This window comes from Chenopodium album, chromosome 12, assembly GCF_948465745.1.
Source record: "Chenopodium album chromosome 12, dcCheAlbu1.1, whole genome shotgun sequence".
In the NCBI taxonomy this organism is placed as follows: domain Eukaryota; kingdom Viridiplantae; phylum Streptophyta; class Magnoliopsida; order Caryophyllales; family Amaranthaceae; genus Chenopodium; species Chenopodium album.
This window is the reverse complement of record NC_137845.1, coordinates 41,147,991-41,175,058: the sequence shown is the minus strand read 5'-3', so window position 1 is coordinate 41,175,058 and position 27,068 is coordinate 41,147,991. Positions and strand designations below refer to the sequence as shown.

The 27,068-nt window shown below is 33.3% G+C and overlaps 1 protein-coding gene across 1 annotated transcript; it reads left to right on the top strand.

Annotated features, from left to right (window-relative positions):
* Nucleotides 1-483: 483 nt before the first annotated feature.
* On the top strand, nt 484-9,535 carry LOC145570519 (cell division cycle protein 48 homolog). The gene is made up of 9 exons (XM_081629636.1): nt 484-643; nt 806-971; nt 2,224-2,452; nt 4,273-5,039; nt 5,125-5,346; nt 5,435-5,506; nt 5,591-5,872; nt 7,685-8,044; nt 9,021-9,535. The coding sequence occupies exons 1-9, from the start codon at nt 618-620 to the stop codon at nt 9,309-9,311; spliced, it is 2,415 nt and encodes an 804-aa protein (XP_081485762.1). The 5' UTR covers nt 484-617; the 3' UTR covers nt 9,312-9,535.
* Nucleotides 9,536-27,068: the final 17,533 nt, after the last annotated feature.

The following is a 27,068-nucleotide window of genomic DNA, read 5'->3' as shown; positions in this document are numbered from 1 at the left end:
GAAAATTATCTTTTGATATTATGATTTAAATTACTTTAAAAAATTAAAAATTTGATATTAATGTAAATATCTGATGAATGAAATAATAATTGATATATAAAAGTAATTTATTTCAGTTTAATAAATCCAAGTTCTAACTAATGAATAAGACAGTAACATCAACCAAATAATTTAAAAACTTAAGATCAAAAAATTGAAGTTATACTTATGTTAAAAAAAAATTAGAATAGCAAAAAGAAATTAATAAATATCAACTACGGAGTACTATATAATAATTTTAGGATATTACGTAAAAGTACATAACCAAGATGATACTACGCCGGCCGGTGGTGCGTGTGTGGTGGTGTAACAAAGTACATAACCAAGATGATACTACGCCGGCCGTTGGAGTTGCTCTAAGGCCCTGTCAACTTTTATCCTATCACCCAAAAAAAAAAAAAAAAAAAAATGTGTTTCTTTCTACGCACGAAAGGAAGCCGTACCTACTCATCTAAACTACAACCATTATAAATATCTCACCTCTCTTCTTCTTCCCTTAATCACACTCTTATTTTCTCTCTCTTCTTTCTTCGCTCTGCAAATTTTTTTCGTATTCAATCAACAGCAACCTTTAATCTATGGCGGATCCTGCTGAATCCTCTGAGTAAGTTTTCATCATGTATTCTGAAATTTTGATGATTTCTGTTTTTGATGTAATTCAATTGTGAAATTATGAACTTTTAATCATGTAATTTAATTGCGAAATTTTGATGATTTTGTTGAATTTTACTGATAATTGTGCAACTCAATTGTGGATTTTTGACAGTAAGGGAGCGAAAAGAGATTTTAGTACTGCGATTCTTGAGCGTAAGAAGGCTGTGAATCGTTTGGTTGTCGATGAAGCTGTGAATGATGATAATTCGGTTGTTTCTATGCACCCTGATACAATGGAAAAACTTCAGCTTTTTCGTGGTGATACTGTTCTAATCAAGGTTGTTATTTATTTTTGTTTAATTTATGGTTATATTTATTGTTGATTTTGTTATGAATTTATGATTTCTGTTGATCTTGGTATGAATTTATGATTTCTGTTGATCTTGTGTTTTTTATATATATACTAAGTACTATTTGATGTTCCTGGTTACTTAGGGTTTTTAGAATTGCGCGTGTTTTGAAGTCGTGTAGAATTTATATTGTTGCTAAAGGCGGTGTTTCGGATTAATGTGTTATCCATGATGAGGGTATGGAGAGATTTATAGGTTTATGTATGACATTCTGATTATATGTTATTTGGGAATTGGGGCATCTGCTGGTGTTGTGTGACTTGTGTCCATGTTAGAAGGGGTTGAAGGTGTTTTGTCGAATATTTAGGTCACCGATTAATTGATCTTGGCTTTGTTTAACTTATTAATGGTGGGTTTTAATCAATTTGTACTGCAAATTGTTATGATTAGTTTTTGGATTTAAAAGAGTTTGAATTTACAAATTTAGTTACAATTTTTCGCTGCTTATCCGATACCCATCGTGAAAGGAATAGAGAAACAATTTACATCCTCAAAGCATTGGGGATTTTGGTTTTAAGAAGTTTGTGTAGGTTTGCTTGGGGACCTTTTTGTGTTTGATCCTAAAGGCGTGTTAAATGCCTTCTGAGTTGCTTAACTAGGCTCCTCCAATTTTACTGGGTGCAGATTAGGCTCTCTTCAGGATAGAGAATAATGGGCTGAGTCCATTTTACATTTGAGTTTGTTTTGGGTCAATGGAGACTTGATTGATGACAACCTATGCAACAAGTTTATCTTTCAAAGAGATATTTGGAGTTTCTAAGTACCCTTACAAAAATTCAAGTACAAAATAATGAATTGAAACGTATAATGTCATGGAGAACTAGATGTCTTGAGTTGTTCTCTGGTATAGCCTTTAAATTTTGGTGCTTTCTTTGGTTCATGAGAGGTAGAAAGACTGGGAGTTTATTTACATTTACAGTGCTCTGTATGTGGTTTAGATATGTATGGTATTTTGTTGGTTTTGTCCTCCGTTTCTAACCAAGTAACTTTGTGATATTCCCATGAATTCGAATTTGAAATTTATTCCTTTGAATTTAAAATTCGTGGGAACTTCTATTTCAAATGACAACTGAACAACCACTATGATTTTGATTTCCTACTACAAGTTTTGTTAATGTTTTTTTTTTTTGATGATTTTTGAATTCTGACTTTCATCATCTGTTTTGGTGACATTTTCTAGGGAAAGAAAAGGAAGGACACAATCTGCATTGCCCTTGCTGATGAGACATGCGAAGAACCTAAGATCAGAATGAACAAGGTTGTGAGATCTAATTTAAGGGTGCGACTTGGTGATGTGATTTCTGTACACCAGTGTCCTGATGTGAAATATGGGAAGCGTGTGCATATTCTTCCTATTGATGATACCATTGAGGGTGTCACTGGAAATCTATTTGATGCTTACCTAAAACGTAAGTTTCCACTTTTCACAACACTGAAATTATTAATGTTATTGAAGTTTAAGCCGTGTGTTAAAAATATTACCATAAAACCGTTGAGCAATATAATTATTTTCTGCACAGTTTTTTTGACTCTTATCCTTCTTTTAGACTAATCTTGAGTGCCTAAACTCTATGGTTTTTTTTTTTTTTTTTTTTTTTTCCTGAAAAAATTATCAGTTATCTTGTAGCTACATGTTTTTTCCTGAAAAAATGAGACACGACAACTACCCAAGTAGCCAAGATTGAATGTATTTTGCTCTCAAGTAGAAAATTGGAAAAGCCCGTTGAGAGTCCTTGAGATAATTTAAGACAAATTCTTGCAATTATAATCTCTTATAAAGTTGCTTTTTTATTTATTTATTTGGACCTTTGCAAAGGTGAACTCATGTATCAAGGTGTAGTTGTGCACTTGTGTTGATTGTTGTAGTTGTTTTGATTGATTCGATGCAAGCTGTGGGCTGAGGTAGCAAAGTTTTGTCTGTGTAATAGACTAATCTTAGAAGGGGCAATTTGGAAAGTCTAGTATTATTAGGTTTATAGTCCTTAGCTTTAGTATAAATAGATAGAGGGGGAGAGGAGAAGGTAAGGCAGAATTTTGGAGTGATTCCGTAGGAGAGTTGTGACCTTTATCCACGATTAGGAGAGTTGTGACCTCAAGTCACTAATTTGAGCTTTGTAGGCTAAACCTACTATTACCATTTGTAAGAAACCATTAATCTTTAATCAATTTCCAAGCTTTATGAGTTATTTTATTTTAATTTTATCACTTTGAATATTTCTTTTTTGGAAACTGATATTTTCAATCACCCTACATTTTTTCATTGGTGGCCATGGCCCTATATATTTATGCCAAACCCATTGCTTAAGGCTTTACCAATGGGCACTAGACTCTACCCCTTTTCTTTACTTTTTTTAATTTGTGTTATAACTGTAAGTGAGCTAGACAATTAGCTTTAAAAGGAATATTCTCTGAGTGTTCTTTCAGAAAGTGTTATCTACAATTTGATTTTTTAAGAAAGGTAAGATTAATTACATATGATCTGAAATGAACTTTATGATATGTGCATTAATGTGCAATTAGTGTGTTATCCCTCTTGAAGTCCTTGAGTGGTCTAAATTAATATTTGTTTGGCTTGTTAAATACTTATATTTGGACAGTGGATTTATGTGGTTGTATTATTTGCTGGTCCATAAAGATGTTTGAACTAGCTCATCAGTTAAATAGTTGTATGATCTATATAAATTTTGCTATGGTATCTTGGAAAATAATGGTGTTACAGTAAGGGTGTTATCGAGTGGCACCATAGGTATTATGTCACACTTCATTTATTCAAAAGCTCTGAAACACACGTTTTAAATGATAAAAGTTGAAAATTTTCACATTTACGATCTTATCCACTAAAATATGAGCAAATGGTTTCGTCACTCCCTTTGCAAGAAAAAAAGTGTCATTTTATTTTGGTTTAGTTTCTCTCTTGCTAACCTAATCTGAATTATGGGTTTTAAGTGGGACTCTAGTGAGAAGGAGCCAATTTGCAAGTAAATGCAATTTGTGAATCACAGCTTTAGTAATGCAATATAGTTGATGTTGGGGTAACATAATTATCTATAGCATATCTTTGTGACTTTTTTTAATGCATGGTACATAATTAATCATCGTGATACGTCAAGTTGAAATCCTTTTTGTTACAGGCCTTACAGCCTTTGCATAATGCATCAACCTTTATATCTAGCTATTTGTAACCATCTGCAGGGAGTTCACTTGTCCTCTTTTTTTGTCTGCTTTGCAGCTTATTTTTTGGAAGCTTACCGGCCAGTGAGGAAGGGAGACTATTTTCTTGTGCGAGGAGGAATGCGAAGCGTTGAATTTAAGGTTATTGAGACTGATCCTCCTGAATATTGTGTTGTTGCCCCGGATACTGAGATTTTCTGCGAGGGCGAGCCAATTAAACGAGAAGAGGAGGATAGATTAGATGAGGTTGGCTATGATGACGTGGGTGGTGTTAGGAAACAGATGGCCCAAATTAGGGAACTGGTAGAGTTGCCATTGAGACACCCACAATTGTTCAAATCTATTGGTGTCAAGCCACCAAAAGGAATTTTGCTCTATGGACCACCAGGTTCGGGAAAGACTCTGATAGCCCGAGCTGTGGCAAATGAAACTGGTGCATTCTTCTTTTGTATCAATGGGCCAGAGATCATGTCAAAATTGGCTGGGGAAAGTGAAAGCAATCTCAGGAAAGCTTTTGAGGAAGCTGAGAAGAATGCTCCATCCATCATTTTCATTGATGAAATTGATTCTATTGCTCCCAAACGAGAGAAAACCCATGGAGAAGTTGAGAGGCGTATTGTTTCCCAGCTTTTGACTCTTATGGATGGGCTTAAATCACGGGCACATGTTATTGTTATGGGTGCTACAAATCGTCCTAACAGCATTGACCCAGCGCTGAGAAGGTTTGGTCGATTTGACAGAGAAATAGATATTGGTGTTCCAGATGAAATTGGGAGACTTGAGGTTCTTCGAATTCACACGAAAAACATGAAGCTTTCTGAAGATGTATGTACCTTTCTTTTCTTTAAAATATTAATATTAAGATGTCTCTGCTGTAATCTGTTTAATTGAGTTTCTATTTGTCAAACAGGTTGATTTAGAAAAAATTTCCAAGGAAACACATGGTTATGTTGGTGCTGACCTGGCTGCCTTGTGCACTGAAGCTGCACTTCAGTGTATCAGAGAAAAGATGGACGTAATTGACCTGGAAGATGAGACTATTGATGCTGAGATCCTTAATTCCATGGCTGTCACAAATGAACACTTCCATACTGCTCTTGGCCAGAGCAATCCATCCGCTCTGCGTGAAACGGTTGGGTTATGTTGTGATATCATTAGTATTAAATTCCTTTCTGTTCTTGTAGTTTTTGTTGATTATGTTTGTATTTATTTATTGTCAGGTTGTGGAAGTTCCCAATGTCTCTTGGGATGACATTGGTGGCCTTGAAAATGTCAAAAGGGAACTTCAAGAGGTGCTTCTATTAGCCTTCAATTGCTTTTCACTTTTCTTTATCTTCTATACTGTAAACTGAACACATGATGTATTCTTGTTGTAGACTGTTCAATATCCTGTGGAGCATCCTGAGAAATTCGAGAAATTTGGAATGTCTCCTTCCAAGGGAGTTCTTTTCTACGGGCCTCCTGGATGTGGAAAGACTTTGCTGGCAAAGGCTATTGCTAATGAATGTCAGGCTAACTTCATCAGTGTGAAAGGGCCTGAATTGCTAACAATGTGGTTTGGAGAGAGTGAAGCTAATGTCAGAGAGATTTTTGACAAGGCCCGCGGGTCAGCTCCATGTGTTCTATTTTTTGATGAGCTTGACTCAATTGCAACTCAGGTGCGCACATAGACTTTTTTTTTTTACAAGTGTATTTTAATGTTTTCTTTGCTTGCTATTTATGGATGGGATATATTATCTTCTTTTATATCAAATGGTCAAGTTTTTTGTTTTTGGTTTTTTTTTTTTTTTTTTTTTTTTTTTTTTTTTTTTTTTTTTGTTTAAAGTTGTGGCTTTTAAGAATTTAAGTGGTTTAATTCACTCCCCTTTCAAAATGTTTGGCAGTTGCATAGAATTTATCCTGTGATGCTATTGTCCTTACTGGGAGCCTTTCAGCTTGTTCTGTTAGTTATGCCAAAAAAATCAATGGAGAAATTTGAAAACACCATTGGGAAAGGGAAAGTTTTGAAGGCACACTTGTGTCTTTTTTTAAAGCAGTTTCTCTTTACCTAAACCTTTTACGTTTTGCAGTTATACATTGATTTGAACTCTGCTTTGGTGAGCTAGCTGTTAATAATCCTAAGACATTAGTTGTTTTAGGTTTACATTAATTTTTTGATTTGGGAAGTTTTACGTGGTGGCCTCATGGTAATTGAAAATTCTGCTGGGTGGGATTTTTTTTTAAAACATAATTATTTAATTGTTTTCTCAAGTGACCCAGTGACATTGCATATTCCAATACTAGTCCTTTTGTGCTGATATATAGACTTTATGGCTGATCCAACAATTTAATGACTGATTTTTATAATCTTAATCCTAATTTTACTAACCTATCCCTAGTTAACACCCATCTTGACCAAATTGGTGGTGGTTGTTGCTTTCACTGTTGTTGTGCGGTTGTGCCTATCTTGAATTGGTGGTGGCTTCCTCCACATTTAGTGGGCTTGATTTCTTCTATCTTCCAAGGTTGAAAATCCAAAATTTTTAAGTGTTTTCAAGTGGGTAAAAGCTTAGGATTCAAACTTTTTTTAATTACAATTGATGGGTTTACCATATAAGAAGAATAGGCGGAATGGATGAACAGTAGAAGAGGTTGGAAAAGAGAGAGCATATATAAGTGCAGACTTCTTATGTGCCACTTTTACTAGCAAAAGGCTGAGATTTATTTCTAAAACTGAACCTTGGAGGCTTAATTATACATTAAAATAATAAAATAAAAACTCAACCCCATATCTTTCAAAAAACTCAGCCCCATATATTAGAAAAGCCAATTAAATTGATTTCACATCCAGAAAAAAAAAAAAAATTATTTCTGTTTTTGTTTTTTAATAAATTTTGATTATAAGGAAAGAGAACTAGACTGTGATTGAAGGAGTGACTTAGAGGGGAGAGATGGTTATGAGAATAGAGAGAAAGTGAAGAAGACGAGGAAAGATAAAGATAGAGGGTTTCACAGTGTTGGGCATAGCTGAGGAGAGAAGAACAATTCAAAATCAACCGAAGAGAGTGTGGGTTGTTTATTGGTTAAGGTTAAGGGTTAGTTATTAAATTCTTTTATATAAGCATTGGTAAGCCATAAAACAGACGATAAGGGCGCATTAAAATCAGTATATAATATCATGCCACCATGTATAACTTCTTTTTTTTGGGTGGGGGGTGGATGGTTGAACTTTAATGTCTGAATTGCATTATGAATGTCATTTCTGTAAAGAGAAACTTCTTGTTTATTGGTTAAGGTTAAGGGTTTCACAGTGTTTGCCTCATGGATCACATCAACCTCTTTTTTTTTATTTTTTTTTTTATTTTTTTATTTTTTTTTTTATTTATTTTTTCAAAGGCTTTTTTTTAATCAATAATTAGCTATTTTGTTGTAGTTTCATTTAATAGTCAATCTGGCTGATTCAACTGTGTTCTGTGGTTGTGTTTTTGCAGAGGGGAAGTAGTTCAGGTGATGCAGGTGGCGCTGCTGACAGGGTTTTGAACCAACTTTTGACTGAAATGGATGGCATGTCTGCCAAAAAAACTGTTTTCATCATTGGCGCCACCAATAGACCTGATATTATTGATCCAGCGCTTCTGAGACCTGGTCGTCTTGATCAACTAATATATATTCCTCTTCCAGATGAGGAATCTCGTTATTCAATTTTTAAGGCTGCATTGAGGAAGTCGCCTATTGCTAAAGATGTTGATATTAGAGCGCTTGCCAAGTACACTCAAGGCTTCAGTGGGGCAGATATAACTGAAATATGTCAGCGAGCTTGCAAATATGCCATCAGAGAGAACATTGAGAAGGCAAGTATTTTGATGCGTGCGATATTTTGAATTTTAATTCTTTTATCTGTGTTCGGCTCATGTCATGGCACTCAGAGGGGGACAAGCAATGAAGTGGTGAGTTTGGATGGAAAGGATTTGACCATGAGTGAATGTTTTAAGTACCTAGGGTCGATCATCCAGAAGAATGGTGACATTGATCAAGACGTGACCCACAGGATTAAGTCAGGGTGGCTTAAATGGAGAGCGGCCACGGGAGTGCTATGCGACCGCAGCATTCCCTTAAAGTTGAAGGGAAAATTCTACAGGACTGCCATAAGACCAGTGTTGCTCTATGGTACAGAATGTTGGGCTTCTAAGAAAGAGCATATTAAAAAGATGGAGGTTACGGAAATGCGCATGTTAAGGTGGATGTGTGGAAACACTTTAAGAGATAGAATCAGAAATGAGGTTATTCGCAAGAAAGTAGGTGTGGCGGGCATTGTAGATAAATTAAGGGAAAATCGTCTGCGTTGGTTTGGACATGTAAGACGGAGACCCGAGGGTGCACCGGTGCGAAGAGTGGAAGAGTGGGACCATGGAGGGATTAAACGAGGAAGAGGGAGACCAAAGATGACTTGGTTGGAAGGAGTGAGGAAGGATATGAAGTGCATGGATTTACGTGAGGATGAAGTTTTGGATCGTAAGGGATGGAGGAGAAAGATTTATGTTGATGACTACACGGAATAATCAAATTTGGTTCATGTTAGCCGACCCCACTTTTGGGATTAAGGCTTTGATTGATTGATTGATTGAATTCTTTTATCTGTGTTCCTGCATTTTTAAGTTATCAGAATTTGATGCCTGTGTGACATGAAAATTTAACTGTTGTTATTCACCTATGAATTTTAAGTTCTCAGAATTAGAGAGATGTGTTTGAAAAGTAACCTTCTTTGGAGTTCTTTCTGTTCTCTAGACTATTTTTTTCTTTTTATTAACTGTCTTTGTTGAATTCCAGGACATTGAAAGAGAGAGGAGGAGAAAAGATAACCCTGAGGCTATGGAGGAGGATGTGGATGATGAAGTTGCTGAAATCAAGGCTGCGCATTTTGAGGAATCCATGAAATTTGCCCGGAGAAGTGTCAGTGATGCTGATATCCGTAAGTATCAGGCATTTGCTCAGACCTTACAGCAATCTAGAGGTTTTGGCACAGAGTTCCGTTTCGCCAATACCACTTCTGGGACTACTGGTACAGATGCATTTGCTGCTTCTGCTGGTGGAGTTGATGAAGATGATCTCTATAATTAGGTTCTCTTTGGCCTTTTGTTTTTTAATCCTACCAGTTTTATGTCAGAGGACATGTATAATTTGGTTGCTTCTTTGTAAGAATTTGTTGCTCGTAAGTTGATCCCGTTTTGACCGACTTGTAGATTTCTAATTAGTCTGGATTTGGTTGACGGGAGCAGTTAATGTGAATCCTCTTAGACTTGTTAGCATGCACTACGTAAATGACAAGTTACTTTTCCTTTTCCCGTCATTCTATTTGTTCGCTTTATTTCTAATCTCACTGTGGTCTGTAAAGACCACCAAGTATAATAACTCCGAGTACTACAGGTCTTGACCCTTGCCAGATTAACGAAAAAATTTCTAGATTGTAGAAAAACAATTCTATGCTTCTAAAGTTGTAACTTACACAATTTTCAAAACTAACATAAGTAGTGCAAATATTATACTCCATATCCATTGCACAACTAGCTGTAAATGCTAATGTTCTGTGAAAGAATTTAAAATGAAGGTATTATTTTGGTTCTCCTTTGATGATATGCTTAAGGCATGTCGTGGCCTTTATTACCTTTCTACCATCAAGTTTTGAGGTTAAAAGATTAGAAATTTTGTCAACAACTACCAATTAAAGCACGTGTTTTGAAAATTACCTATTAATTTTTTATTTTTATTTTTTTTAAAAAAATAAAGGTATTATTTTGGTTCTCCTTTGATGACATGTTTAAGGCATGTCGTGGCCTTTATTACCTTTCTACCATCAAGTTTTGAGGTTAAAAGATTAGAAATTTTGTCAACAACTACCAATTAAAGCACGTGTTTTGAAAACTACCTATTATTTTTTTTTAAATGTTGTAGTAGCACTACCACTCTAACAATTTTGGCTAGAATTTTCGGGATTTGGATCTCAGTTTTTACCACTTTTTTACCTTTATGAAGGTAATTTAATTAATTTAGATGGTGATTTTATGAGGTAAAGATAAAAAGTGGATCCTACATGACGAATATTTTAGTTGGAACTATTAGAGTGGTAGTGCTGCTTAAACTAGTTACAAATTTGTGGCAGTTCTTTTAAAAAAAGATTTACTCCGTAATAGGTAGTTTCCAAAACACGCGCTTTAAGTGGTAGTTCTTGACAAAATTTCCTAAAAGATTAAAACAATACCTCAAGTTGGAAAGGTGGCAAAGGAACCAAGGGCGTGTTCTATCCACATACTTTCACTTGTTTGAGCTTATTTCAACTTATTTGAACTTATAATAACATACCTCCAGTTGTAAATTTAACTAGATATAAGAGTCCTTACAACAACAATAATAACAATATTAATAATAATAGCAACAATAATAACAATATTAATAGCAACAATAATAACAATATTAATAATAATAGCAACAATAATAACAATATTAATAGCAATAATAATAACAATATTAATAATAATAGCAACAATAATAACAATATTAATAGCAATATTAATAATAGTAACAAATAACAATAATAATAATAACAAAAACAAGGAAAATTTGAAAACCACCAACTATTGGTCATGTTTTAGTAATTACCACCTCAAGTTTTTTATTTTGTACATTACCACCTACTTTTCTTTAAAAAAAAAAAAAAACTCTCAACTCTTTTCCCAAACCCTCCAAAATGACGTCACTATGGCCCCCACTACCAAATGTACCTCTCTTTTCCCTCGATTCTCACCTTTGTTCTTTCTTTTTCTTCCTCTCTCTTCCTCTTTGTCTAATTTTAAAATCAATTTGCGAATCAATCAGACGTTATTTAGGGTTTTAATTTGCTAATTTGTTCTTCAAACCAAATGACAATGCAAAATCAAGGGCATAATCATATTATAGAGAGTTTTGTTTAATTAGGGTTTATAAAATCAATTTGGGGTTTTTTCAATTGAAATTAGGGTTTATAAATTAAATTTGGGGAGTTGATTCTAGGGTTAATTAGTTGCAAAATTGGTTAATTAGGAAGAAGAGGGAAGAAAAAAAGGTGAAAATCGAAGGAAGAGAGAAGGAAAATTGGTAGTGGGGTGCACTATGACGTCATTTAGGAGGGTTTGGGAAAAGAGGTGGGAGTGTTTTTAAGAAATGTAGGTGGTAATGTACAAAATAAAAAACTTGAGGTGGTAATTTCTAAAACGTGAACAATAGTTGGTGCTATTTTTCAAAATTTCCTAAAAACAATAACAATAATAATAAGGCCCTGTCTTTTGAGCTTTTGGGCAGAGTAGAGCAGAGCAGATTTCAACAGAGTAGAGCAGATTGAAGCAGAGCAGCGCAGAGATTGAAGCAAAACAGAGTAAAGCAGTGCAGAGCCGAGCCGAGCAGATTTCATTACTACTACTACTATTACTACATTATTATTATCACTATTATTATAATTATCGCTTTATTATTATAATATTAAATATTATTATTAAATATTAATCATTATTATCATTATTAATAAATATTATTTATTATTATTATTATTAAAAATTAAAAATTATTATTTTTCAATATTAGTTCTTATCTTTAAATATTAATTTTAATTATAAAAAAAATCAATTATCATTATTAATAATAATGATTATTATTATTAAAATTATTATCATTATTACTATTATTATCATTATTATTATTATTATTATTAAAATTATTATCATTATTACTATTATTATTATTATTACTATTATTATATTACTATTATTATTATTAAATATTAATTATTATTATTATTATTATTATTATAATTATTAAATATTAATTATTATTTATCATTATTATAAGAATTATTAAATATTAATTATTTATTATTAAAATTAAAATTAAATATTAATTATTATTATTATTAAAAATTTATTATTTATTATTATTATTAAATATTAAATATTATTAATATAATAGTTTAATATTAAGTATTATTTTTAAGCAGTGCATGACTCAGCAGAGCTGCTCTAAAGACAAGGCCTAAGTTAATAACAAAGAACCCACTGCTTCCCACCACTTTCTCTCTCCTAGGTTCTTTGTAACCCGCCGCTTCCTACCGCTCGGGCCTGCTCTCTGTCAAACTGGGTTAGCTAGGCCTCTCTGCTTCCTGTTCCCCAATGAGCCTTAACCCTTCTCTCGTTCTTGGTCGTTGGGTTATTCCTTCTACCGGCAACCCTGAGTTTTTCTAGGTGTTTCATTCTCCTTTTCTTTGTTTGTTTACTGCCGCTGACTTTTCCCTTTTTGTTCTTGTTTTTCCTTTAATTAGGTTGTGTTGATTTGATGTTGGTGTTTAGTTTCTGTTCTTTTTAATTCCCTTTTTCTTTTTGTGTTTAAATATTTTTAATTCCTCTGTTTATATGTTCTGGTTTTCTTAATCTGTTCATGGATTAGTTCTTATCTCCTTTTTTTTTGTTCTTTTCTAATGGGGTGTTTGGTATAAATTCCGTAAACGAAATGAAAAGGATTTACATAAGTAAGGGAAAGGGTAATGATGCATGTTACCTTTAATATATGTTTGGTATCTTCATGGAATGGAAACAAATTAAGGAGTTTATGATTGAGGAGGGAAACACTTTTTGTTTCCACTAGTTGGATAAGGGTAACAATTTGGGGGATTTTGTTACCCTTTGGAAACGGTATTTGTTACTTGTAGCTCATATCAAACTAATAGAAATGGAAACACTTAATTGTTTACGTTTCCTATATTACAAATTTCTACCAAACACCCCCTAAATACCTTGTTAGGTTTTCTCTCTTTTCTTTTAGTTGGGTTAAGTTGCCTATTTGTAAAGAGTTATTAGTGCAATTTTTATTTTATCTGTTATAGAGGTTCTTCTTTCTTGGTTTGTAGAAGCCGTTGAATGGGTGTGCTTGGTGGATCCTCCTACTTGGGTAGTAGGTTGTATGTTGTTTCAATTCCGCTTTTTTTTTTTTTTTTTGCTCTTAGTTTAGAATTTTGAGTCTCAATATGGAGTCATTTCAAGCCTTTAGTTCTTTTCATCTTCCCAATGATTTCAATGATGACAATATTTTTCACCTTCTTTCCTTTATGGATAATCCTGGTGATGTTGGTGTTTGTTACTTGGAGCTCAAAGAGTAAGGGAACTCCTTGTTTAAGGCTGGCAAGTTTAAACTTGCCTTTTCTAAGTATGAGTTGGCTAGTAAATTGTTGTGTTTTACTATGCCGAGTTCTGTGGAAGCTTTTTTTTTTGTTTCGATCTTTGGCATTTGCTTTGCATCTCAATCTTACGACTTATGTTGTAATACTCCATATTTTTAGTATATTTTTATACATTATTTATTTTATTCATTTTTATAAATTAAAATGATTCATTTCATTTTAAAGAAATAATTATTTAAATATTATGCAAGTGTGTATAAAATAATATGAGTCATTAATTGAGGCAATAAAAGTGTTTTGAATTGGATCATCATTTAAATTGTTGAATCAACATGTTGGGAATTTAAGAACACTTAAGAGCCCAACAAATTGGCCTCTAGGGAAAAGTTAAGGGGAAGTAGGATTAGTAATGACGTTTTGGTAAATAAGATTTTTTGTTTTAAAAGGGGAGTATAAATACTTTTAAACCCCAAGAATTTTACACTCAAAACTCATATTATCATATTTCATTTAAAAAAAAAACAAAAGTTTTCCTCCTTTTTTCTCTCTCCTTTTCCTCTCTTTTTCTTCATCTTTCCCACGCCACTCTCTCTCTTCTCTTCCCTCACACTGGCACCACCGGCGGACCACCGGCGACTAGTAGCAGCAGCCGTCGACCACTAGCCAGCCACTGTCCTTCCTTTTTTTCTCTATCTCCTCACGGTTTGGTAGTATATAAAAAAAACTCTTTCTTTCTCCTAATTTTATTCTAGTTGTTTTTATTAATTTAAAGCATGATTTTTTTTATTATGTTTGGTATTGATTTTGAGTATTTAATGTTGTTAAACTATTCCTATAATTTTCAGATTTTAATTTTATTAAAAACCCCAATTTACGAACCCTATACTTTGGGAATTTAATGTATATGGTTAGGGTTTGATCCTAGGATGTTGTGATTGTTAAATTAATGGTTTAAATATGTTTCTAATGAGTTTTAAGCCCTCAAATATTTGCTGAAGTTTTATTATACACACTACTTTTTAATTATTGTGTTAGGGTTTGATTATCCATAAAAGGAAAAAATGTTTTAATGATTTAAATATGATTTCCTAGTCTATTAGTGATGATTTATATTAAAATAAGTATGCTGGAATCTTATTTAAGTTATAGAAATTAAGTCTGTTTGAAAGGATTTAAAGTACCCACATAAAGAAAAGGTTTTATGGCCTTTATACCATCAAATTGGGTTAATTAGTAAGGTTTAAAGTGTATTATAGTTGCTGGAAATTTGGGAGAATAGTGGATTAATTATAGTTATGTATTCTTATTTTTAGGAAGCTTTGAGCTAGGTGATTTCTAGCGATTGTGGCCAAGTTTAGTCACTATTTAAGGTACGTATGCGCTTAAGATTAATTATGTATGTGTAGTATCATGCTAGAAATGTAAAGTGTGTTCAAGTGATGAATTAGTAGCATGTTTGGTTGATTATATGCTTGAATTTGACGATGGTTGATCAAGAATTATTATGCAAGCATGTGAATATGTTATTTGAGGCAAGATACAAGTTGAATATGTATGAATCATGGAAGTATGTTTTATTTTCAAGTATCAAGGAAGCATGAATTCAATAAGCAAGGCTTATGTATGTTTAGAAGAGCTAAAGTTAGAATTATTGAGCATGATTCATGATTTTATTTCTCACCCATTTATTATTGGTGTTGAGTCAAAGCTAGTTTGATTATTTATTCACTCATGTAAGTTGAGTTTGAGTCAAGGAAGTTTAGTAGTGCATTTTATGCACCAAGGTAGTAATCGTGCAATTTTGTGCATAAAACTAGGCAAGGAACCTTAATTAAAATAAATAGTATGTGCTCACTAATTAATTCAAGAATTAAATGGAAGCATGTGTTGATTGTTGTTGTGTTTATTCTTGATTGATTGGTTGGAGTCACTACAAGTTAAATTGGTAAATCTAAAATATAAGAGGATACACACCAAAATTCTTGGAACGTATATACGAGTATACACCAGGAGTATGAACATATGGGCGGAGTTATGAAGTTTTATATTTAACCATAGTTTCTACAATAGTACAGGACCCTATACTTTCTTTTATTATTAATGCGCTGAAATTCCGTCACAAGGTGACATAGTAGGTGCCAATTGGGGTAGCTCCTTAATTGGAAGCTCAATACTTAAATGGGCTATATTCAAGGAAGGAAACTCGTTCGATGCGTAATCTAAAATAATTATTTTATAATTAAATATTGTTGATTAAAAGGTAAGTTGACTTGTGATTGTATGATGAACATGTTTTAATTATTTTATTGATGTTAGGATATATTCATATTAGTGTGGGGCATATGTACTCAACTTTTGCTAATTCATACTTTGTTGTTTGTGTTTGGCTTTCCTTTGGATTGACCCTACTATGACCCATTTATATGGTGAGCAGAAGGGTTGAAATAAAGAGAAAGTGACAGGTACTTGAAGCATGAAGAGCATGGAGGGAATGAGTGCAGAGAGTTACTTGTTATGCTTTCTTAGTTTTATATTTTGAATTATTGGTGATTATGGGCTAACATTGTTATCTTTGGTTTTAAAGTTGGTTTTTAAAAGGGTTTTATTTGGATTGGTTCCAACTTGTGAACATTTAATTTTACTTTCGTTTTGAGGTTGTGAACTCAAGTTTTATTTTGAAAGTTGGTTTTTATTTTTAGTCTTCTGTTGTGTGACTTTGAAAAGTAGCCTCAGCCATTATCACGGTGGTAGTAATATTTTGGTTATTTCTTAAAAAGGGTTTGATTTAGAGTAAAAAGAGTATTTTAAAAGGAGAAAATTTCCAAGGTATTACATATGCTTTGAAGCTTCTTGATTATTCTATTGTTGTTATGCTTTGTTCTTTCATGTTAGAGTTTAATTCCTGTCATGTTAAGGCTCTTTATAGGAGGGTCTCTGCATATCAAGAACTAGGCTAGCTTTGTTCTGCTAGAAAGGATTCGATGAAGGCTACTAAAGGTGATCCTAATAATACAAAGGTGGTAACAAAATTAATGTTGAGGGTTTGCAACAACAGGATGTGTCTTTAGTCAATCAGAAACAAAAGGGTAAGATGGTCCAGTCTATTACCCAAGTTGATTCGACTTTTAAGTCTCCAATGATAGTATAACTGATTGTTACATCAAAAGGGATTGTTGTGTTGCGGATGTGTCTACTCCGATTGCTGATCTTCAATGTAGTGTGTTAAGTTCAACGGTTGTTTCGGAGTCAGTATTATTGCCTAGTTTGTCTGGTGGTGATAAAGATTGTAATCTCTCACCACCGATTTCAAAGAGTGTTGATATGGAATGTCATTTCCAATTAGATTCTGTTGGTAATGACAGGATATCAGAGAGTGTTGATATAGAATGTGATCTCTAATCAGTTTCAATTGGTAATGACAACAATTGTAAGTCCTTACCACCTTTTCGTCAAGAAGCTGAAGTCCTTCGTATGCATGAGTTTGTAACTCGAAATGGTTCGAGTTCATCCTTTCGGCTTTCTTCCTTAAATTTGCAATAGGTTAAGCAAGGCAATGTCATACATTTCTACCATTCTAAATCCATGTCGATAATGTCTACTCGGTTTCCTCCGAGTAAAACTTGTACCAGACAGGTCCCCCAAGATGTAACTTCTAGGGAAGCAGAGACCTTTATTTCTACTTCAGTTAAGTTTCTTGGGGAATTAGAGAAATATGCGGTGTCCACTTCGGAGAACCTGTCAGCTTCCATTTCGCAATCCACGTATGCTCCGGTTTTACAATCGTAACCGGAGAAGGTTATCCCCTCTGTTACGACAAAGGTCTCCCACGATGTGAAGTCCATGTAGTGATGTCCTCTACCTTAACTTCACTACATGTATCCTGTGACGAGTAGCGACAGACGATTCCCATAATAGAGTCTCAGCCGGTTCCCATTTTACAGCAGTCCTTAGGTGCTCCAGTGGCGCACAATAGTTCGAAGTGCATGATAACCCTTTTTGATGTTGATAGTCATATGATAGGGATGAAATTACAGGAGTTTGTGGGAAAAGTTTGTGATTTCAGTTTTCAGTTCGTCACTTGACAATCTAGTGCCAAGTGTTCAGGTAAACCATTTCGCCGTTATAAGTCTATTTTTCATCCTCGATCTAGGAAAATGAGTACAGTTCTTTGGTGGACAGACCTGGAATATCTACAGATTTCCAGGTGGTTCCTATGAGTACAAAGCGTGATCATGGGCCAAGTAAGAACTTCAACAACAACGACGACTACAACAACAACAACGGCAACAACAATGACGACAACAACAACAACAACAACGACAATAACAACACTAATAATAATAATAATAATAATAATAATAATAATAATAATAATAATCTGCATATCGTGTGCTGGTATGGTGGGTATTAAACATCGTCATATCGGGATACTCTTGTTGATGTTTGTTATTGATATGGGATTTTAGCTAGAAAGGAGGTTGACATTGGGTTGTCTAGAGGGAACGATGGAGCCCTTAGATCCGCAGATGTGTTACTTTATTTTTAGGATCGTGGTCATGATGTATGTGATGATTTGACAGGGTCTTCTCCTTTGACATAGTCGGGGCTATCTAGATTTGTTCCTGGACGGGCTGTGGTTGATACGGCTCATCGAAAGCAGGTAAAGTATGAATCTAGTTGTCGAGTAATTGGATATGGATTCCTTCCCTTTTCCTTTTCTTCACTTGGGAAATTAGACAAGTAGGCTATTGCGTTGTTGAAGCGGGTTCAGAAGTTCTCGACGATTCAGGACATCGGGGCTCGTGCTGCTGCTAATAATAATAGTAATAGTAGTAGTAGTAGTAGTAGTAGTAGTAGTAGTAGTAGTAGTAGTAGTAGTAATAATAATAATATAGGAATAATAACAACAGTAATAATAACAATAATAATAATAATAACAACAATATGAACAATAATAGTAGTAGTAGTAGTAGTAGCAGTAATAATAATAGTAGTAATTATAGTAGTAGTAGTAGTTAAACAACAATATGAACAATAATAGTAGTAGTAGTAGTAGTAGTAATAGTAGTAATTATAGTAGTAGTAGTAGTTAAAGTAGTAGTAGTAGTAGTAGTAGTAGTAGTAGTACTAATAATAATAATAATCTCTTTCTCATGGTCCCCACTATTCTCTCTCACATACCAAAATAAGTTATTCATCCACTCAAATTATTATATTATACCAAATTCATTCTCCTTAAGCTCCTCGCATTTGCAAGTGGTGCAAATAAAAAAGCGAGGGAGTATTTGAAATTGTCTCGTTCGATTTGTTATATTGGCTAGAATCTTCTTTGCATCATTTGGTGTTAATTCTATTAAATTGATGACTATTCACTATTTTTCTAGTTGTAAACATGGAATTGGTGTGTTAGGACTAGAAGGAAAGGATTTGATCAATTATATGAACCATAACTTTTTCTCTATCGTGAACCATCATTCTATATCTACCAAGTTTTACCTTTTAGTTATTACGGAGAATCAATGGGTATTTTCAACCATATTTGTATGGAGAACTAATAAATATTTGCATGCATGCTCTTTTACCATGATACCCAATCTTACGTAGTGTTATTACTACTATATAAAATGCCAACTCAACTCCTTTTCTTTATATTCACTCCTACATTCTACTGATAGAGTATGTCTCATCATCTCTTTCATGGTTACACCGTTCTTTATTTTTTTCATCTAGTAAAGCTAGACAGAGAAAAGTTATACAATTGAGCCATTAGTAAATCCAGGTTAATTGATTTTTTTTATTGTATTTTATTAAAGTGAAGATACTATCCCCTCCGTTTTTTTATATGCATAAGTTTGACCGACACATTTACCGATACGCTACTTTGACCATTAATATCTTTAATTGCGTATTAGTAAAAATTATAACAAAATTAAATTATGAAACTAGACATTATGTCAAATCTAATGATATATTATATAATAACATTTATTTATTTTTTAGAGGTGAAAAAATTAAGTCAACCATGGTATGTGAATAGAGTATCAGTTATATCTCTTTTTTCGTGCATGTATAAATATTTTTTTAATTTAATACTTCTATTTATGATATTCTATAACACATAAAGACCAATGATAACATAATGAAAATTTTATTTTGTTAATATGGAAAAATGAAGTTTACTGCCGAGTACTCCGGCAATGTAGTTAAAGACAACAATACTTCGTATCCGTGTTTTTACATGTTGAACATCAACCAGTTACGACTAATATGATATTTGAAGTTATTTACAAAAATGCTCATTCTGGGTTTGCGGGTTGTTTTCCTCCGGCTGTAGTTGAGACAAAATATGTTTTAGCTCACTGTATTTTTGGAATAAATTTAGCCATTTGGATAAACAAAAATTGCTACATCTAGGTGTATTTTAATTCTAATGAATCCCAATTTAAATGACCGATATGTTAAAATAATTGTCTTATAAGTATTACTTTTTGTAAACTCACTTTTTCAATTGATTTCATTCTTTTTTATTATCCTATTAACATTTTATCAATAACATATGTTGGGATTTAGGCTTGATTGTCATGCATGGTTATTCCTATTGAATTAAGTTGTTTTTGGACAAGAATAACATCTATATAATCAATGATTAGTCTTACCGTGTGTTAGCGGTTGCAGAATCAATGATATAAGGTAATTGCATTGGTGAAACTCATAAACCTCACTTTTTTTATTTAATTTAGTCTTGTCATCCATTTATCAAATATTCTAATTTTATTTGTGGGAGTGTAGATGGTGGAGAGAAGACTTGGACAGATTTGAGAAGCTTACTGGATCAAATTTTTTTAGATTGTCAACTCATCAACAATGATGAAACTAAGCTGATAATTTGCACTTTGACAGGAAATCATGATATAGGGTAAACATTAAAATAAAGTATTATTTTTCAAAGTTCATTGAAGAATAATACTAATACTAATAATAATAACAACAACAATAATAATACTATTACTACTACTACCACTACTACTACTACTACTACTACTACTACTACTTATCTCTCTCACATACTTTTACTTTCATGGTCCCCACTTTACTTTTACCATATTAAATTGTTTACTTACTCTCATTATTATATTATACCAAATTCATTCTCCTAAAACTCCGTGCATTTGCAAGTGGTGCAAATAAAAAAAAAACAGAGGGAGTATTTGAAATTGTCTTGTTCGGATTATTATATTGGCAAGAACCTTCTTTGCATCATTTGTTGTTAACTCTGTTAAAGTGATTGCCATTAACTATTTTTCCCAGTTGTATAAGTGTAACAAACATGGAATTGGTATGTTAGGAGAATAGGATTGGATAAATTATATGAACTATAATTTTTTATTCATCGCGTGAACCATCACTCTTTATCTACCAAGTTTTACCTTTTGGTTATTACGGAGAATCAATGGGTATTTTCATGAATCTTTGTATGAAGAACCAATAGATACTTGCATGCATGTTCTTTTACCATGATACCCAATTTTACTTAGTGTTAGTACTGCTATTTAACATACCAACTCAACTCATTTTCTTTATATTCATTACTACATATAACACTACATAATAGAGTATTTCTCATCTCTCTCATCATCTATTTTATTGTTACAATTTTTTTTTTTTTTGAAATCATCTTTCATTGTTACATCATTCTTTATTTCGTATTTAGTAAATCTATACAGAGAAAAGTTATACAGTTAAGTTGTGCGTAAATCAAAGGTAATTAATTTTTTTTATTTGATTTTGTTAAAGTGAAGATACTATCACTTATATCTCTTTTTTGTGTATGTATAAATATTTTTTTTTTAAAATTTATAATTCTATTTATGGTATTCTATAACACATAAACACCAATAATAAGATAATGAAAATTTTGTTTTGTTAATAGGGAAAAATTAAGTTTACTGCTGAGTACTTCGACAATGTACTTAAAGACAACAGTACTTCCTATCCGGGCTTTTACATGGTTGAACATGAATCAGTTACGATCAATAAGATATTTGAAGTTATTTACAAAAATGCTTATTCTGATTTGCGGATTGTTTTTCTCCGACTGTAGCTGGGACAAAATATGTTTTATCTCACCGCATTTCTGGAACAACCTTAGCTACTTGGATAAACAATAATCGCTTTAAAATGGTGTATCTTTATTTTAATAGAATCTCAATTTAAATGAACGATATGTCAAAATTAATTATCCTGTAAATATTACTTTTTGCAAACTCATCACTTTTTTAAATGATGATTTCCTTTTTTTTAAATCCTATTTACATTTTATCAATAACGTATATAGAGATTTTAGCTAGATTGTCATGCATGATTATTCCTTTAGAATCATAAGCCGGAGTATGATTTTTAAGGATTGAGTTCTTTGGCTGATAATATAACTGGGTTTTTATGTTCGGATATAAATGATCACTCTCTCTAGGATGTCATTACTTTATTTATTGTCGTATTTTAGGTATAAGCCGATTATACAGTTTCAAAAAGATAAACCTATAATCAATGACGAATCTAGCATTTTTTATATGTGGATTTAAATAACATTAACAAATTTTATAAAATTATTCATAAATTAACAAATTACATGAAAAATATATATATGACTCCCTACGTCCCATAATGTTTGGGATGTTGGGATGGACACGTAATTTAAGAAAACTATAAGTAGGTCTATTTAAACATTTGTTTATTATACTACCTCCGCTAACTATTATTTGCAACATAAACTAAAAATGGGTGCTTAGTATTATTTGCAACAAAGTTTTTTTTTTCCTTTTATAGTAACTTTTTTGGTAACAAAATTACCTTGCTGCCCTTATTAAAAACTGATTATATTCTAACTAATTTTGTTATTCTAATCAATTGTCCCTCTTATCCACAAATCTAATCTAATGATTCCCACCAAAAATTAAGATCTACATCCCCTTTTTCTTTAATTCATCAGATCTTCATTCATCTTCTCACCAACCCTCATCAATGTACCATTCAACTACTTCCATTAATGAGGCTATTGAAGGCTTTAAATCCAGAGATCGTTCAAGATTTCAACACCCTCTCTCTTCTCCTCTTTCGATCTAGTATACCTCACTCTCTCTCCTCCTGGTTCAAACCCTAATTTTTGTAGATCTTCCACCTTCTCTGTCTACGGATCTAGTTCCTTCTTTGAAAAACAACTAAAAATGAGTCCTCAAAACGAGAAGAAACAAGATATGGACCTTATTGCGACCAACAAATGTCAGCGTCGTACTGAGAAAATGAGGTTAATCGGTACCCGTAGGGAAACATATCTGGATATGCGTCGTATGCATGGTGTGGGTGCGAAGCTTGCTCCTTACAACTCTGATGAAGAAGGTTAGGGGTCGAAGGTCGTAGATTTAGGCAATAAGGGTGAGGGTTCGAAGGAAAAGGGTCCTACTGTTGATGTTGTGAACAACGAGGATGCTGAACCCCCTTCTGTGGCTGATAAGGCGGAAAAGACTGAAGAGGAGGCGGCTGAAAAAAACCCAACGGTTGAGAAGTTCGACAGTGCTGCCTCCGACAAGAAAAGGGGCAAATCTTGGAATATTTTAAGCCATTAACCCCAAGCTTACCCCACTGTGATCATACACTTAAGCATGGTGGCGTCCAAAGGGAAGGAAGCTAGAGCAAAAGAGTCGCCAACAAGTTTTAGGAACTTGTAAACTGTTCACAAGGTGAAGATTACACCCCTTAACGATCCAGGAGATCGTCAACTCCAAAAGGTCTTGAACCAAATAGGGTTCGGGGATGAAGGTACAAATCCAACCTAAAAGAGATTGAACCTGCCCTAATAATAGACCTCTACTTTATTCTGCTCGTATTCATATGCGCTTTCTGTCTAACATGCAATCAATAGGTTAACCCTAAACCTGTTTATCTATGTTGGTTGAATTTAATGCACAAACAAAACTATTATTGGCGATCACTTGAATTATAATCATATTAGCCCTAACAAGATTATTAATTATCTTATTTAGCGTGATTACAAGTACAAATTCCCTTTAAACATGCAAGAGAGGTGTGATCAAGCAATAACAATAATAATCATCAAGCAACATAATAATTATCATAATAATAATAACAATAATTATGACAATAATAATCATGTTAATAATAAAGCTTAATAATAGCAAGATCCTAGGCATGATACTAACAAGATTAATAACAAATCCTAGCATGTCACTAAGCAATAAAGATCAAAGCTTTAGTCCTAACATGATATTAGAAAAGAGTAAAAGGCACCCTAAACATGATACTAGAAAGCAATAATAACATCCTAACATGATACTAGGAATTAAACAAATTTAAACATGCTTTCTACAAGAATAGAGCAATAAGATTACATACTTTGATGCCTCGTACCTCTTTCTAATGACAAAATACACGCGTTAGTAACTTCAAGGAAAATATAAAATCAAACAATCAAATCAAATAATTGAAATAGAGATTTGGGACCAAACCCTCAGAAATTATAACATTTCACGTCTAGGGCGAAGGTAACTTCGAATTTGGCTAGGTGTGTCTAGTGCTCGTGAATGCGGAATTTTGTAAGAGGGAAGGTTTAGAAAAAGAATAGAGAGAAAGCTTCTAGCTTTTGAGAGAGAAAGAGAGAGATGATGATTGTGAATTGATGATTGTTGATGAATAAAAACAGAGGTTTAGGACCCTATTTATAAGAAAACAGTCCGGAAATAGGTAGAATTTGATAAGGAATAAAACTCCACGCTGTCGCTGCAAAACCGACTTTGTCGCCAGGCGACAGGGTCTGTCGCGTGGCGACAGCCTGGATTCCTACGCGCTTTCAAACACGGAGTCCACTTATCAATAAAAATTGATTTATAAAGTCCGTATGAAAACCGAAATCGTATTTTTCATAAAATAATAATTTATTCCAAATAAAACTTATCAAAATCTAATTATTAATTCTAATCTTATTAGGACTAAAGAACCTTCTAGAGAATTCTAGAAGACTATAATTAATTCTAATAACTTTAGGAATAATAATTAATATTGGGCCCTCGCCCTCCCCTAGATCATTGGGCCGCATGTAAAGACCAAACCGGGCCCAGATTAGTATTTTGGCCATAACTTCCTCATTATTCATCGGAATTGGGCTTATAATATATTGTTGGAAATCTTTTTGCAAGCCCCATCCAACTACACTATTATTGGACCTTGTCGTGGACCAAACTAAACTGAATTGACTGCTTTCATAAAATAGAGTTGTTTTTCGAAAACAGAAAGAAAGAATTTAATAATAAAAACCAACCGCAACACTTGACCTTTCACACTTTCACCTCGTTCGATAATCATTCGACGCAAAAGGTATTCATCACTGGGTTTGATTTTGGAGAGACACATTTGGGTGTCTACACACTTTCTCTATGAGTTCCTCTAAATTCTTTGGGGATGACTAGTATTGTATGGACTAAATGACACTGAACAACCCTAGATTTAGCACATTCAAGTCAGGTAACTATGCTGGTTGGTAAATGAGTTAAATATTAAAGCCATTTACCTGACAGCAGCCATAAATTCCTCATCCTTTGGAATTTGATGAGGCCTAGTATTGTTTCATTGAATAAATACGTCCTTAGACAGATGAGGAGGCCATTGACTTTGTATTGTTGGTATGACCTTGTTAAGTAAGCATTGCCCTGATTGCTTCCTTATTCACATTTTGTGTTGCCTTTGTTTCAACATCACTGCTTCTCTATTTTTGCTTTTTTCTTAGAAATATTTTCATACACAAAGGGAAAGATTCAATACTTTCCATCATGAAGTACATTCCCATGTCTGTCAAAGATAGGTTTGCCAATCATTGCCATAAACATCTCTTTTACCTTGAATCGCTTTGACTGTTGGCACCTATATGAGTTCTCCTCATTTGGAAGAAGGTAGAATCTTCTTGTTTTTGGGTTCAAGTAGAACCATTTTCATCAATATGTATCACTTGTTGCATATCCACAAACTTTCGGTCTTCATTCTGTTCAGCAGGCAAAAGGTGACTTAAGACCCATTTCAGTCTTGCAATCTTGTGATTTGATGTCAAAGCTGGGTGGTTGGTGCTTGTATGTGCTCTCAGCCTCCCTTTTTTCTGTAAGTTGTGAATTGTCACATGTGAAACGTGTAGAGCAGCAACATAGCTTTGTTTAGTTGTCCTTTTGTACAGTAGGATTGACTGCAGCCACTCTTTTGAGTACTCTCTTGGTTTGGCCCCTGTTTTGCCTAGCTTCTTGCTTCTGACATCGATGACATTCCCATTAGCCATTTTCTTCTTTATGTCTTTGAATTGTTGACCTATGCACATAAAATTTCCTTGCTTACTGTGACAAAAAACCCTTTAGGCAGATTATGATCATCATCCATTTTGAGCAGTATTGCATCTAAAATTTGCCTTTTTTGGATAACAATAAGTTGTTTTCTACTTTTTGGTTGTTGCACTTCATCATCATGCATGTCATTTTGTTCGGAATTTTCACCTGAATCTATGCTGCTATTATCACTTTCTTGCATGTAATCTTCTTCCATGAGCAACTGGTCTATGCTAAAAAAACTATCATAAAAAAAATCTGCCATGTTTTCTGTGTGAAGTGTTGTTTGTGCATATTTCAGAAATGGTGATAAGGTGGGGTTGCTGGTTTTTTTTTTTTTTTTTTTTTTTTTTTTTTTTTTTTTTTTTGCAAGGACTCAAGCTGAACCAGTTTGCAGATAAGAAGATGAAGAAGGCTGCATCTAACTTAGCACTAATTACTATTAGGAAGGTAATTTTTTGTTAATAGACTGATGATTATGATGCAGAACTAGTGCTAATTTTGTGAAGCAAAAATGCTGTAATTTGGATAGGTTAGAAAATTTGGAACGATGAATTTTGGTAGCAGGTATTTATACCCTCACTTGAATGAAAATTTCAATCGGAGGGAAAATTTGGATATCAAAAAGATGAAAAGCTTAAAAAGCAACTGAAATTTTAGGAGGGAAAAATAAATCCCACTAAAATTTCATATTCTCTCCCCCCTTTTAAAAAATGGGGTCCACCTTTCCTTCTTTTTTTATGGGTTAATCACATGCCCTTTCTTTCGATTATCTTCCCTTAAACATCCCTTAAAAGTTTTGCCTAGGAGTCCGTGCTATCCCCCTTTGTTGCAAATAATAGTTAACGGAGGTAGTATAAAGGATTATCTTTTATAATTTTATATTGTAAGAAAACAAAAGGTGAGGGAGGTAGCTAGAGGAGATGTTCCAAACGGAGGGTTGAAAGACATTTAGAATTGTCTTACAAGGACATTTAGGTCATTTATGTGGGATTTAAATTTTGCCATTGTAGATTCAAGGGTACAAAATATATTAAGTGGTACAAGATATAATTTCAGTGGTATTTAAAAAAATATTCAAATGTGTCATAAGGATGTCAAATAATACCATTGAAGCTTCAGTGGTACAAAATGCAGTTTCAATGGTACATACAAAAATCCTCAATGGTACAAAATATACTTTCAATAGTTGTGGTCCAAATTCTTTTTTGTCTTTTTTGCACGTGAAACCATATCTGACGAAAAGGTGGGCCCCACCCCACTCCTTTTTCACTCTTCCGATCTCTCTCTTCCTTGTACATT